The sequence below is a fragment of the Motacilla alba genome, chromosome 1 (genome assembly GCF_015832195.1).
Source record: "Motacilla alba alba isolate MOTALB_02 chromosome 1, Motacilla_alba_V1.0_pri, whole genome shotgun sequence".
Lineage (NCBI taxonomy): Eukaryota > Metazoa > Chordata > Aves > Passeriformes > Motacillidae > Motacilla > Motacilla alba.
The window spans coordinates 55,793,342-55,808,002 of record NC_052016.1 but is presented as its reverse complement, the minus strand read 5'-3'; the positions used below and the strand labels follow the sequence as shown (position 1 = coordinate 55,808,002).

General features: G+C 35.5%; 1 protein-coding gene across 6 annotated transcripts in view; it reads right to left on the bottom strand.

Moving 5' to 3' along the window:
* PAN3 (poly(A) specific ribonuclease subunit PAN3) overlaps window positions 1-14,661 on the bottom strand; it is a 79,940-nt gene that overhangs the window by 32,985 nt on the left and 32,294 nt on the right. For 5 of the 6 annotated variants that reach the window (XR_005257078.1, XM_038138252.1, XM_038138223.1 and 2 more), the window contains exons 6-7: window positions 11,647-11,808; window positions 3,405-3,555 (exon numbers count right to left, since the gene is read on the bottom strand). Coding sequence is in view for 5 of the 6 variants with exons in the window: in XM_038138252.1 (XP_037994180.1) it covers window positions 3,405-3,555; window positions 11,647-11,808 (313 nt within the window). In the remaining variant the exon portion in view is untranslated. The remainder of the gene's footprint in view (window positions 1-3,404; window positions 3,556-11,646; window positions 11,809-14,661) is intronic. The other variant, XM_038138244.1, reaches the window with a different exon arrangement.

Here is a 14,661-nt window from a genome sequence, read left to right as displayed (position 1 = left end):
CCACCAGGTCATTAGCATTGTAGCTTTGTATTTTCAAGTTAATTAAATCTTCTTCATTCCCTAAACAATTTGTATCATCAATTCTTTCTCTTCAGTTTCAATTGGGAAAATAAGATAATTTTAGAGTCTCTTTGCCACCTTCTGTTCTTTCATTATTCTGGAATGGCTGCAGAACTTCCTCTGCACCATATTTTATCCAGGAGGCTGGAACAAGCTCTTGGGACCTTCAGCCACACAAACCTTCAGCACTATAGCTGAAAGTGCTCCATCTCCAGCTGGGGCTGTGGGCTCTGAGCACTACAATCCTGCAGCTCACCACAACGGAGATGTGTCAGCAGGACATGAGCACAACACCTTTGCACTCCTGGCTCCTAAGCCTGCAGGTTCAGACTGTCAGCAGAAATGGGATCTCCTACATTCTGCATAAGCCCAGAATCTGACTTGGACCAAATATAAAAGAAGCAGCAATTTACTGCCACTTTCATCAGTGACAAAGGCATCATTCTTTAGGTATAACCTAGACATTTTTCCCTACTAGGGGCTATACATCTGTTCTCTCAAGTTCAACACAACATTGATGTCTTTTTTAAATGACATTCATGAATTTCTTTCATACACTGTGTTGAATATTTTAATGACATTAATACTCTAATACAGCTACACAGGACTGGGTAAGATAAGCTTGTAAGCAAAAGTGCTATTGTCAACTTCAACTTCTTACTAGATCTCCCACACAAATGACAAACAGGGTGTGTTTGCTAGCAAGGAAAGGGAGGAGCAATAAGGCAGTATTGAGGTGAGATTACAGAAAAAGAGTTTGGAAATGATAAACGAGATCTGTTTACAACTCTTCAGTGAAACAATTTTCTCCCACCACTTGTCTAAGTTGCACTTCATATCACTCTATTTCCATACTCTATTAAAGGCCACCAAGATGAACACGACTCTGTGTTGAGATTACCCTAGAAAGCACTTACATAAGTAAACATGTGAATGTAGGAGTAACCTTCTTACATGCCACATCCTAATCAATATGCCAGGCATGGATCCAGCAAGTTACCCACTAAAGTATTTTAGGTTTCCCCTGTCATATTTTTCAGTATTTCTGCAACACTGTTGACAATACAGGCAGAACAAATATTTTCCAAGGACAAGTAATACTAGACGTCAAAAGTGGTTTTGATTTGCACCTACCTTTAGGGAAATCTCAGAAATTAGATATGTGAAAGAACTTACATTTTTTCATTATCAAGAAGGAAATCAAAGGACTGTTTTCATAATTTACCTACTTTGTTATGGGTGAATAAAACTATGGAAGTCTTAAATAATTCTACTACATTTCCTTATTTCTCATGAAATTTGATTATCTCCAGTACCCTGTAAATTACAATAAGCAATCTTAATCTCACATAAATACTTAAATCTGCAAAATTCTTCTACTGGCGAGTAAGCACCCTTTAACTAGAAGGAGGCTTATCTTTATTCAAAAGAAAATTTTTACAAACTCTTTACATGGCTTTTATATGAATTTGTTTTCACTTATTGAAACCTAACATATCTTAACCATTTTTTCATGACAACTTCAGAATGTATTTCAGTATTTTTTTACTCTGTTACCCAGTATGATCTGAGTGGTAAAGTTTCCCCACACAAAGATACTGCATTCTTATTGAAGAGCTTAATTTTTTAGAAAGAGCACCTCCTAGCTGACCTTGAGGTAACAGGAATTTTTGTGGATGGATCCTGTTGACAGCTTTAATGTTGACATTTAAATAAAAAGAAATGTCTGAGCAGTATTTACATAGGACACAGGTTCAGAGAATTCTGCACTCAGTGAGAGAAGAAATGCTTCTAGAAAAATTCAGAGAATCCAGCCAAGGACCCTACTTTGAACTGTATTTTCATTTTAGTTATACAGGGAAACAAGCCAACTCTGCCTGGAGTTACCTCTTACAAACACTCCCCCATCCCTCTTGTCCATAAACAAACAATAATATTTGAGGCTAGAAAGTATGCAGCATTGGTAGCTATATTTATTTCCAGGACCTGAAATTGTTGTGCGAACTTCGTTCATCAGTGTTACTTATCCTTTCAAGTATTACTTACAGATAGTAAAGAAATTGGACTGTGAAGGATCCCTCTGAGACCCCACTGGACACTTTCCAAAAGTAGATCATTTTACTGTATTCTATTTAATCCTTTATACACTTTTCAATCCAGGTGACAAGGCTGAGAGGCATATAAACACAACAGTTTTCCAATAAGACGGTACAGAACAATATAGGATCAAGCAGACACAGTACCACAACATGTTCATTTGGTCAGCAGAAGTATCAATCACTGTCCTAGCCTGCTCTGCTATGTTTTTACATGCAAGCTAAATGCTGGCTTCTTTCACATTGACACTGGCATCAAGAAAGACTGAAGTTCATTTTATTAAATGGTAATTGCCAATAGATGTTTAAAAAAATAATTTATAGCATTTGTCCATCCGCCTTTTGGCAATTACCTAATGCCTCTCGGTAGCCACAAGAAACTGCTGGATGTTTAAGTACATACAGAAACTCATTAAAGAATCTGCAGTGTGAATATCCAGATTTGCTGATGGCTATATTCTAAAAATATTTTCATTTTATTTAAATGAAATTATTAGAATTAAATTAACATCTTAAGATCAGAAGACTAAAAGACGCATAAAGGGCTTGAACTTTTTAAATGTGTAAAAAAAAATCTGTCACACAATTACATTGACTTCATGGTACACATTTCAGTAAGAGTTTTAAACTTGGGAAATAACTATAAATTAGAAGTCTTAAAAGTGAGATTACATGTGACAGATACAATAAAAATGAACACTATTTTGGAAGGCACAGTATTATAGAATTAGCTTGTCTTCTACATTGTTTTTTTAATTCAGATTTTTAAGTCCTCATATGCACTCATTAATAATGAAAAAATACTTCTACATCACACAGTCTAGAGACATATAAAAAGAACACATTGGTGTGTAATAAACCGTGTGTAATAAACCAAGATCATATGCATTGTAGACTAAAATGCATTTCTAGACTATGGTTAGCTTAAATCCTCTTCAGGTACTGCTCTGGCAAGAAACACTTAGGACACAGTATGTGATAACTCAGCAACCCTTTCCCCCAGAAAGAGCAGATTAAGTTGTTAATTTCAATGCTGCTGTGGCTGAGCAGATTTCACAGCCTACAGTGTGATTTCCATACTACTGGAATATAAATACAAAGTTCCCCTGCTTTTTAATGATTGCCTTAAAATTAAGAGCTGAAGTAGGAGGCAGCTACATTTACACCAAATAAATCTGATAACTGTATATATAGGGTTATGTTTGACAAAATAAACCACTGTACTAGAAACCATTACTCTCAACTTACCTGGTGCTAACCCAGCAGTAGCAGGATTTCCCATGGAGGGGTGGGAGAACAAGGCTTGAGAGAAGGCAGACATACTTGACTGGGATACATTACTCAGCCTGGAGGTTGATCCTCCTTTAGGAATAAACTCACTTGCAGAGGGATTTGGTGTCTGTTTAAAAAACAATAAATTAAATGTTTATTTCAAATGAGAAGGGATTTATTTGGTAGAAAATACCTTCTAGACAGGCCTACTAGTACAGGGAGTATTTTTAAGTACATACAGCTTGCTGAAGAGAACAAAGAATACTGGAAGCTGGTCTGCATGAACAAATTTAGATGTGTTTTTTAGCTTATGTCTGAAGTGTTAGAAGCAAACTTTCCATATGAGCAACTGGTCTACAAATTCATACAACATTTTGCAAAAGGCTTTCCATAAGCATTACATTACAAGTCGGAGAACAGACTTGACACCGAGAAAGCTTTGCCACAGCTGCAGACTGTTCTCCCACGACTTCAGCAATTTTGTCTCAAACTAACTAGCAATTTCAAATTAAAGGAGTAAAAATGATTCCTACTAGAAAAGTCATCCCTGCCTCTATTTCATACAGATCTGTATGTTCAGTTTCTTTGTGAAGGTAACTGCTGCTTTAATTATCTGTTTTATTTATCTAGAACCCTTAATAATAAAGTCTAATTTGGTGCCATGGAAAAAACCAGAAGCAGAATGATGGTCAAACATCCAGTATTTGTTAGTGCATAAAGCACACACATCAGCAATTTTAAATTTCTATTAAAATCAGCGCAGACAGTTTTGTAGTTTGGGATCATAGTATTTGTTTTGAGGTGAGGTTTTTGTTTGATTTGCGGTAGGAAGGGTTAGAAAAAGAAAATCCCAGTTAGAGCTCAAAAGGCAAAAAGCTTATCATTGGACAGCCAATTATAAATGACAGGAGTGGAAAAAAACTACATTAAGCCAAGACATAAAATCAATTATTACCTGAACATACTGAAAATCTTGAAGATTACTGAATTACAGGATTTAGTTTATTAAGTAATCTGCACAGTACCTGCCAAAAGTGTCTAAACAAGTTAGGTAAAATAAGAAGACAGCAACAGTTCCCAATAGATGAGGGATACTGTTAAGATAAACCATAATGGTTTTTTACAGAAAATTATATCGGACTACATTGGTTTAGGCAGTTTTAAAACAACTAAATATATCAACTGTTAGTTAAATTACCAATATTGATTTTACCAATATAAAGTGGCATCAGAGAAATGAGTTAGTGCCAAATTAGAAGTGTGAACATCAGTGAAGAAAGCATTTGAGAACAGTTTCTGTTAACTGGATTATAATACCTTTATTTGATTATTTCTGCCAAATATCATCGTATTAATGTATTTCAATGCAGTGAAGAAGAAGGTTCTCAAAGTTGTAAAATTAAAGAAGATGCCCAGGTTTAAAAGCAAATAGCAAAAATATTCTACCTTTAATCACACAGTAAATTTTAACCACCATCCACTTTATGATATCAACTACCCTCTTAGTTGTCACCTTACATGTGCATGTTTCTGAATATTGAAGGAATAACTACAAGTAAATATGTAGACTGTGAAGCAAAACATTTAAATGGGTAAAGCGTTCACATGAATTTTAAAACTCTTTAATCACACTTCAGGAAAACATGTTAAGATATACACTAATACAGCAAAACAAATGGTAAGTTGAATTATACAGACTGAAAACACATAACCGACCTATTTATAATCAAAAGGTAATATTCTGGACTTATCTGAATTTAGGTACAGGAATAAATAAGTATAGTGCTCCTCTACATAAAAACTGGCATTCAGCAAAATCTGCGCTGAAACTGAAGAAAATTACAAAGGTGGTAAAGTACAACTTTTCCAAACAGTGACAGAGCTATATAGTCATCAAACAAAACAACTGGGAGAGCAAGGGACAGAATTTGCAACATCTTGCTAAAAGAACATAATTCCAAGGAACTAAAAGATCCACATTTTTCCACTGCTAAAAGTAGCAACGACACATCCACAGCTCTATCACATCTAAATTCTGTGTCAACCAGGCAACAAGGGTGGGACATGCCAATAGAAGCATGCAAGCAGAGAAAAAGACACCTTCTAGAAGGTAACTCAGACTTTCCTAGAGCAACTGAAAGAGCTCCCAAAATCCTATCCATGGCATTCTGGCTAAACTCTTATAATTTTCACCTACTGATTCAAACTCCTACAGCACAGAGATGCTTCTTATCTCTAATCGCATTCTGCAAATCGCATTCTGCAAATTTTCATAGACCAGTTTTCCTGTCTGAAAGTTACATACTTACTAAAATGTTGCAAAAAGGTACTTACTTACTAAAAGTTACCCATAACCATCAAAAAATTTTAATGCAGCTTCACTTTAAGAAAGAGCTCCACTTTAACTGGTAGGTGTTTTAATTTATCCAAGTGAAAGAGTCAAACCCAGGAATCTGCTAGGGCTGATCTGGTTTATGCTGTAGAATTACAAACAGCAATGGGTCAAGTCTGATGAAATTCAGTTTCATTCCATTTTTTGACATCACAATTCAGGATGAGCATCAAAGCCTGGTAAGGTGAAGTTGTTTTTACGTAACTTTGATGAAAATGTTGTGTATGAGTAAACAGCTTTGATTTATGAATACAGACCCTATACTATGAAAGCCTGTTTTAATTCCCTGTGATGCTATGAACATGAAGCTGCAATCCAAGACTTTTCCCACTGGTAAAAAAAGTGACTTAATTTCTGGTTACAATTTTAAAACACCCTTCCATCTTCAAGTTGTTTTCTAAATACAGAAAAATACTCAAGTTCCACAGTTACTAACCAAAATAAATGAATCAAAGTAATACAGCAAATTCTAGTGATTGGTGGTCAAAACTAGCAAGTACTGTCAGGCAATCTGAAGCTCAAGCCCCAATCCACATTTAAATTCACTACATCTATGTGAAGCTGCAGTTCTTAAAAACTTCTATGCTTTTGAAAACATTTTATCTGAAGTAAAATATTCATTTTTCTGAAAACAGTTTTCTTCCATGAAAATAATTAAAATAATGAGGCCAGATAACCAAACTAAGTGAGGGAATGTAATATTAGCTCTTTAATATTTAATATCTTAATTAGTTTTGAATCTTTGTAGATAACCATTTTACAGCAATGACCATGTAAATATGCCAAAATTAGAAAGCCACATTCTTAGGCAATGTGGCCATACTTTGGCCACATCAGCCAATGATTCAAAGTATTACATTCTTGGCCTGAAAAATATTCTGCTTTCACTCTGTCAACTCATAATACAAAGTATAAATTCCAGCTATAGCTTTACATTTGGATCAACAGTGAGCTTGAAAATCTGTTTAAATGGTAAACATGCTTTAGAACCCAACTGAGTATTCTTACCGTTTTTCCATTAGAGTCCTACCAAACTTCTCAAGATGACATAAAAAAATTTAAACTTTTGTAAGAATGAAAATAATCTGGAGATCTTAGTGAAAACATTTTCTTCATTCTGTATTATATTTAAATTTTGCACAAGTACAGCTTTTAAACAAATGTCATTTAATTACTAATTAATTATTAATCTCAGAATAAAGTAACTTATTCATGCTAGATGAGGCTTAAAAATTAAGTCAGAATAAATCAGGATTGGTAAAATATGTAGAGAAAATGGGTATAGAAAACTGTTATTAATTTTCAAGAGTAACCAGAAGACTGGACATGCAAGAGTCATGTAATGATTATGCAATACTGCGATGTTAAAAAGTCGCAAATGTACTTCTAAACCCAAAACAAGAAAAGCCTACTAGCACTGTCTGCACTGTGTTAAATAAGTATAATTTCAGTTTCAAATGCACATGCCACATAAAAAGGCACACACAAAATTTCAAAATGCTAATCAACAAGTTTTCAATAAACAGCATAAAAGAGATGGAAGTACAGCTGTGTCAGCTATGTTATGTATTTCTAGCAAAACATCTAAAGTGGCTTTTAACTGATACCTTTGCTAAAATTTCCATCATTCCCTTTTCCTCTCAACCTTGCCAACTGAAATGTCATCCCCTTTCTTCCAATATCTTAATAAAAATGCTGTCAAACTAAAGCAGTAAAGCAACTTCCCTAATTGCTACCCGAATTTCTTTATCATGCATTCTCAGAACAATTCCATGAAGAAATTTCATATAAATACCTTGTTCTGAGAATTCTTTATGTCCATGCCTCTTTTCAGTCAGCTTGGCAAAGAAACTTCCAAAGACAGACCACAAAACTGAGTCCATCTAGTTTCACTTACAAAAACAATTCCTACACTTCTGTACATCACAGCAAAAAAACACTTTATAAAATACAGTCCGAATGAAGGCTGATTTTAGCCACGATGCAATTACTAAGGATGGGACCAAAAAAGTACAAAAGGAGGCCAGGAATATTAAACGACTCGTTTGTGTCACCAGTCAGCCCAGAATTTGTTTGGTGGCTTTCATGCTTTTACAGGTATTAAAAGGAAATAAAATTAAAATATAGCATGGAGGGGAAGAAACAAAATATTCTATGAGTATCACAAAAAAAAATCTCACTCCAGAACAATTCAAGGGTCCTTAAAAGGATGTACAGAAGAAAGCAAAGAGCAGGCCAAGGATCTAAGCTGAAGGCCATCACTGGAAGGACTACACAGCAGCATGTGGAATTACTGTATGTTAAGGAGTTGCACACAACAGATTTCTGTAATCCAGAAATAAAATCAAAATTCCTCTTTCATCAACTATAAACTTTGATACATGTGATTTGTCTTTATGCTCCTCAGTGATAAACTTGTAAGGCTCCAATGCTGCACTGATTAATAAATGAATCCTCAAAGTGCATTGAAGTACAGAAGTGAGCTGTAATACAGGAATGTACAAGTTATGAAGCCTTTGGAAAATGCTGGGATCCCACAGGAATACTGGAAACCACTCTTCTCTCTCTCTCTCTCTCATTTCTCATTCAGCATCTCTCAACACAGCTCTACAGCAGCAGCAGAGGCACCACATCAGCTTCAGAGGCCATAACAGTACTTCATTAGCTTGGTTCTGGTTCCTCCTTCAACCAAAGCCCAAAGCCAGCTACCTAACTCAAAAAGTAGGCCAATCTCATTTGATTTCAGAAGGATGTGCTAATGTACTTACCATGCTAGAAAATGGATACAAGCTTCTTTGTTCTCTTTTTATGTTCTCCTTCACTTCCAAATTTATGCTGATCTGTTCTGACATCCCAAATTACATAATCGTGTAATGGTTACAGAAAACCACCACTAACCCACAACCATGCTATAAAGCAGGGCACTCCTTCACCAGTCTATTTTTGGCACAGTTTTCATAGTATCTCTTAGGAATACAGAAACAAGCAGAAGTCTTTCTTGAGCTTACATGTTATTTTGTTGTTGTTGGGTTTTGGGGTTTCTTTGTTGTTTTTTTAATGGGCAAAGGTTCTATATGAGGAGATAAACTTTACAGAGCATTGTTGCAATCCCTCCAAGGATTCCTTGCGAGACATGACTTCAGGAAAGGATGAATTTTGTGATGTCAGAGCAACCTATAAGACATGGGAGGTTGCCAAGGACTTCAAAGCAAATCTTTCTATCCTGCCATTGAATTTGTGTAACATGCTACATTATTATAATTACTGTGACAAGTCATCACATCACTCCAACAATAGGCTCCAATAAATTTCAATTTGCCAACATTATTAATAATGTTACTTTACTGCTCTCACAGAAGAATTAAGAGTCAATTTAATTAAAACTGAGTAAAATTACTTGGCTAAAGATTTATTGGTTTATAAACCAGATCACAGGCTCAGACAAAACTATCAGTGAAGTCTTGTTACAACTGGCAAGTAGATCTCACTAAAAAGTAGGTTTTAAAATTAGATTTGGAATGTTTTCATGTTTCTTTAACAAAAATCCTTCAAAGTACTGTAAAAACATCTAAAATTTTAGAGGTCTATGCTCCTAATCCAACATACTTGAAAAAATTCATTTCTTTGATTATTTTTTGCTCAAGAAACAAATCAGTTTTTGATGGTGAATAAGAACTAATCTGTATAACTAAAATGTATCCATTCCTACTATTCTAAGGAGGATTACATTTGATATTATAATATATATCATGCCGTAGTATAGTAGCTCAGGACATTTCCTAATATAAGGTAGGCTACACCACTACAAAACAAACTTTGATTTGGGTTTTTCTTCTTTTTTAATGCAGAGTACAACTCACTCTGCAGACTTCACTTTTAATCATTTAAGTATAATACCATATTTAAATAAAACAGATTGGGATTATAAATTCATAACCATGCAGGAATAACAGTTAAATTATTTTACAATGCAAGTTTTAACACCTTTCCTTCTTCAGTCTTGCCAGACTCCACAGTTGCTCTTCAATCCCTCCTGTTTCTCCTCCAATTCTATTTATTATGGCTGGCACATCCTTCTGTTCATATTTCCATCACATGCGGTTATACATGCTTTGTTAAAACCCACATCTCCATGGGAAGCAATCCAACTGTATCATGTAATACAAAATCTTAAGCCACACATACTTTAAATCAATTATGTAGCCAGGATTCAGGTGCAATAAAGGAGCTGGAACTGTACCCTTCAAAAGCTGTGTGCTCCGCAGCCAGTTCCAAACACTGCCAACCTCAGAAAGCATGGGGACCTTGAGCTTCCTTCCCTATGCCATACTTCAGAGTGTACAGGTACTGAGAAGACAACTGCTCCTGGCAAGAAGCTTCAAGTTTCAGGCCACTGCCTCTCCAGCCTCCAAAAGCATTAAGTCCTATTGTATCTAATCTAAATGGAGTAGATTAACAACAAAGCTTGTTGCATCACTGTACAGCAAGAAAACAAGAGAGGACAGGAGCGCAAACAGGACTTCTTTTTGCCCGTTAATGCCCACCTGAAAACTAAAGAACATTTTTCTGCTTCTCTCTTCTCAAAGCAACTGTCTTTAATTACAACTTAACCTCACTCTTAGATACACACAATAAATTCAGTTTGCCAATCTCCCTTCAAAACAGTACTGTTTCACAGGCTCTCACCACTGTCCTTCAAGCTTACCTGGTCCTTCTACCCATGTTTCCTTTAAGCTTCATCTTTTCTCCATCAGTGGCTATGCTGCTTCCCCAGCAGCAAAAGGGCGAAGACAGACTGAAGGTCCAAATGTCCCTAAACAACATAGTATCATGCTGCCTATATCATGCTGCCCTCATCATGCTGCCCACATCATGCTGCCCATGACTGTTCATTTCAGTAACACAGAGATGTCCAACACAAAACTAGTATCAGTGCGGAAAGGAGCTCATACAAGCATCATGTTGGCCCTTACATGGCAGAAATTCAGTGAACTGAAAGAAAATCCTAAGGTGCCACAAGTTATAAGTCTGTTACCAATTTACCTACTTCATTCACTTAGAAAACACCAAAAACAACATAACCATCATAGGAAGACTAAAATAACAATCTCTGAGGAATCAAAAGGACTACACAAGTGAAAACAGTATTAGCAGCAGTGGTGCAGTTCCCACCATTGTAATAATTTCCATATAAATTCCACTGCAAGGGACATGAAGCAGATTCATCCTAGGCTAGAATTATTCTTCATTTTCATCCCAAGGATTACCTACTACTTCGGTAGAGAGATAGTCAAATCCAGCTGTACCACCCCCCTCTAACAGAGCTGATGAAGATTCAGGCATAAAGTTAAATAATAGTAAGAGTTGCATACATTTCTCAAAACAAGTGGAGAAGTGTAAAATATCCCAGCATAAAAGTTAAGAATTTACACTTCTTGATCATGATGGCAACATCTTCAAATTTTGGACTGAGGGCATCTATTGGCACTGTGTCAATCATTTTAACAACAGTCACTAATTTTACCAGTAGAAATCTTTCTCAGATGAGAATTAAAGGTTGTGGTTGTTTGCTTTTAGAATACATTAAATGATTAATTTTGCTCCTTCTCCTCAGATTATACCAAGATCAAGTAAAGCACATAGCTCAGCAATGGGTGAAGCTAATCAAATTTCTCCAAATCACTCTCTTAGAGGACCACTATGTCTGTTATGTGAAATAAATATTTAATCTTAACTCATACTTGGAGTAACTCTTTCTAACATTTTCCAGAATTGAAAATAAACATCCAAAATACTGAAGAAATTACTAGTAAAAAATAATTTTACCTGTAAATTGTTTTCTGTGACTCTGTTCCACCAAACCATATTGATGGGTACTCCTGTTTTACACCTGTCAGCCAGACAGCCAATAGGGTTCTTTGATTTTCTTGCTTTTGATCCCACCGGAACTATCCTCTCATCCAGCATTCCCAGTCGATACTTCCTGGGCTATGAAAAAGAAGGAGAGAAACCAGGCCACTCCTAACAACCCTCATCTAAAGCTACACTAAAATAAGCATTACACTGCGATATGATTTTGGATTGGTGGAATAGGAAACAATTTGCAAGTAAAATTCAACTGAGACTGTTTCCTTTCAATCCTGACTATTTGGTTACAATAAACAATACTTAAAAAAATTTTAAAATAAATTTCAGGGACTAATAATTATTTGTAAGCAAACCCATCCATTACAAGTCAGCCACTGAAATATGTACATGAATTTGGAAATTCTGTCCAAATGAGAAATTGTTTTAAAAAAAATATCATGTTTTCAAAACAAATACCTTCAATCACATCAAAATAATGAACACCTCCTTTGAAATTTCTACCCAACAAATTTTAAATTCAAATTTGCCATGACTCATCTCCTGAAAATTTGCTTTTAAAAATCAGGGAGAACTAAGTAGCCAATTGCAGCAGAACTCTGAGAAAACATTTCTGCTTGGGTTAGTACTTTAAAAAAATAACTTCAGCTACTGTCTTAAGTGAAAACAGACAAGAATTACTATGACAAATGCATTGGGAACTGTCATAAAATTGAGACAATAAAACACATTTGAGGAAGTTAACATGCAGGAATTACTTGCACCTCATTAACGGTGACATTTCTATTACACTGGCAATGATCTATAGAAATTGAACTATTTATAAAGAATTATATGAACATTAAATTCAAAAGGCACACTGTAAAAAAGAAAATCTGTTAAATATTTTCAAACTGGTAAAGTACAGAAATTTTCTAGATTTCTCTGTGCTTTCAAACCTATGTCTATCTACCTAGATAGCAAATATCAAAAGAAATATTTTAGCATCTATGCGTATTTAGACCAGGGCCTTTTATGCCAATTATATCAACAATTGGGTCAAATTGCAGGGGTTGGGTGGTTTTCTTTTGCTGTAGGGTTTTGTTTGGGCATTTTTATGTGACAGTGCAACTATCACCTCAATATAGATCACTCCAAGTAATCAAAGCTTAACTTACCTTTATTCGGGTATCTATTTCACCTATCACCTTAGAAATCTTAGCAACAAGTACCTTCATACACACTTTACAAATTATACCACAGGAAACAAGGCAAGAATCTAACTGAAAAAAGATTTCTCACTCACACAGAAACAATTTGTAAAACACAGGACATAACTACCATCAAATGGCTGCAAAAACAAAACCTGGATAGATTCTCTCCTCTACTTCCCCAGAACCTTTTAGACCAAAAGCTTTGGAAAGAATTAAAACTTAGTAGAGTCAACAGTACCTCATTTGCCCAAAAAACCCAAACAAACCAAGCCCTCCAAAAAACCCACAAAACAACAAAAAAACACCCAAGGATGTCGACATGGACTGTGAACTACCAAAGGCAACAAACTTTATGAAGGAGTTAACCAAACTCAGCAACAATAAACAAGACTGAATTTTAGCATACCAATTAGAAATCTGTGATGGGTAGCACAAAGTCCTCCTGCAGTTCAAACACACACCTGATCATGGTAAATCTAAATACTGGTTGTTTATTTGGAGAAACACTCAACCATTGGCCAACTTATCTCAGTAAATCAGAAAGACTACTAAAATCCTAACCTGCAAAGCCATTAGAGCTGAGAAGCTGGACATTCAAGAAAGATTGGACTTTAGGGCAGGGTTTGAATACAGTATGTATTTTTCTTAAGCCAACTATTGGAAAAAAAAATATAAGGAAGGGTAACAGTTTCCCTGGAAGCTTTCCCCTCTCTCTCTCCCCTCATGCTCTATCAAGTGCAGGGGCACAGTCTGCCTCAGACTATTGAACTACAAGCCAGTGCCCAAACATACTTCCATTCACAAAGGGTTCTTCTAATCTTCCATAGTAACTTTTGAAAAGGAGAACCAAAACAAAAGAGGAAATAAGCCAGTCTGGAAGAAGGCTATTTTGGTTACAACAGGATTCAGATTCCAGACAACAGGATGAAACTGCATTCTATGCTTTATGAAAGATCATACAGAGACAATATGAATTCATGTTCCAGTAGTTCTTTACCTACTTGTAATAAAAAATGAAATTAAGCACTGGATGAGTTTAAAGAAACAGTTTTTCCTTTCATTACTTATCATAAAACATTAGGGGATTACTAGGTCCAGATATCATTATTTAGACAGACATTAGAAGACGGAATAGACAATATTAACATTTGGAAAAAACTTTAGTCTATGTGCACTGAAGTAATTCTAAATAACGCTTGTTCTCAATGAGCAAACTTGGATCTGATTTAGAAATGCAATCTGAATTTAAAGGTAATCAGAAAACAGTATCTGCCAAGAGGAGAGATTCAACAGAAAGGAAAGCAAATAGATCGAGAAGTTTCAGTAAGTCTATCAACCTTGCTATATCCCTGACCTCTACACAGAGCAGGAAATAAAGCAACACAAACAGCTCACCTTAAAATGAGCAAGAACTCATCAACCACTGATCATTTCTGAATGATCACACACACATATATCTAAAAGTATGTAAATGCATCTATCTAAAACACAGAGGGCATGACAATCTGGACTAATTAACCAAACTTTTATGCTTGGAGACAATTTCTCTTGGATGTTTACAAAAACAATTGGTTTTTTGTGTTCCCTACAGTCTATGAGGTAAAAAAACTGTTCAGATGTAGTAATTACTGGCTGCAAATGTTTACATGAGGTAGGGAACAGCTAACTACCTTTAATTGCTAGCAACAGCCTTGTTTCCCCCAGGGTGAGAAGGGCAAGCATTTTCAACCATAGCTAATAATTATAACCCTTGCCCTGCAGAACCAAGCTGCTGCCAGCAATT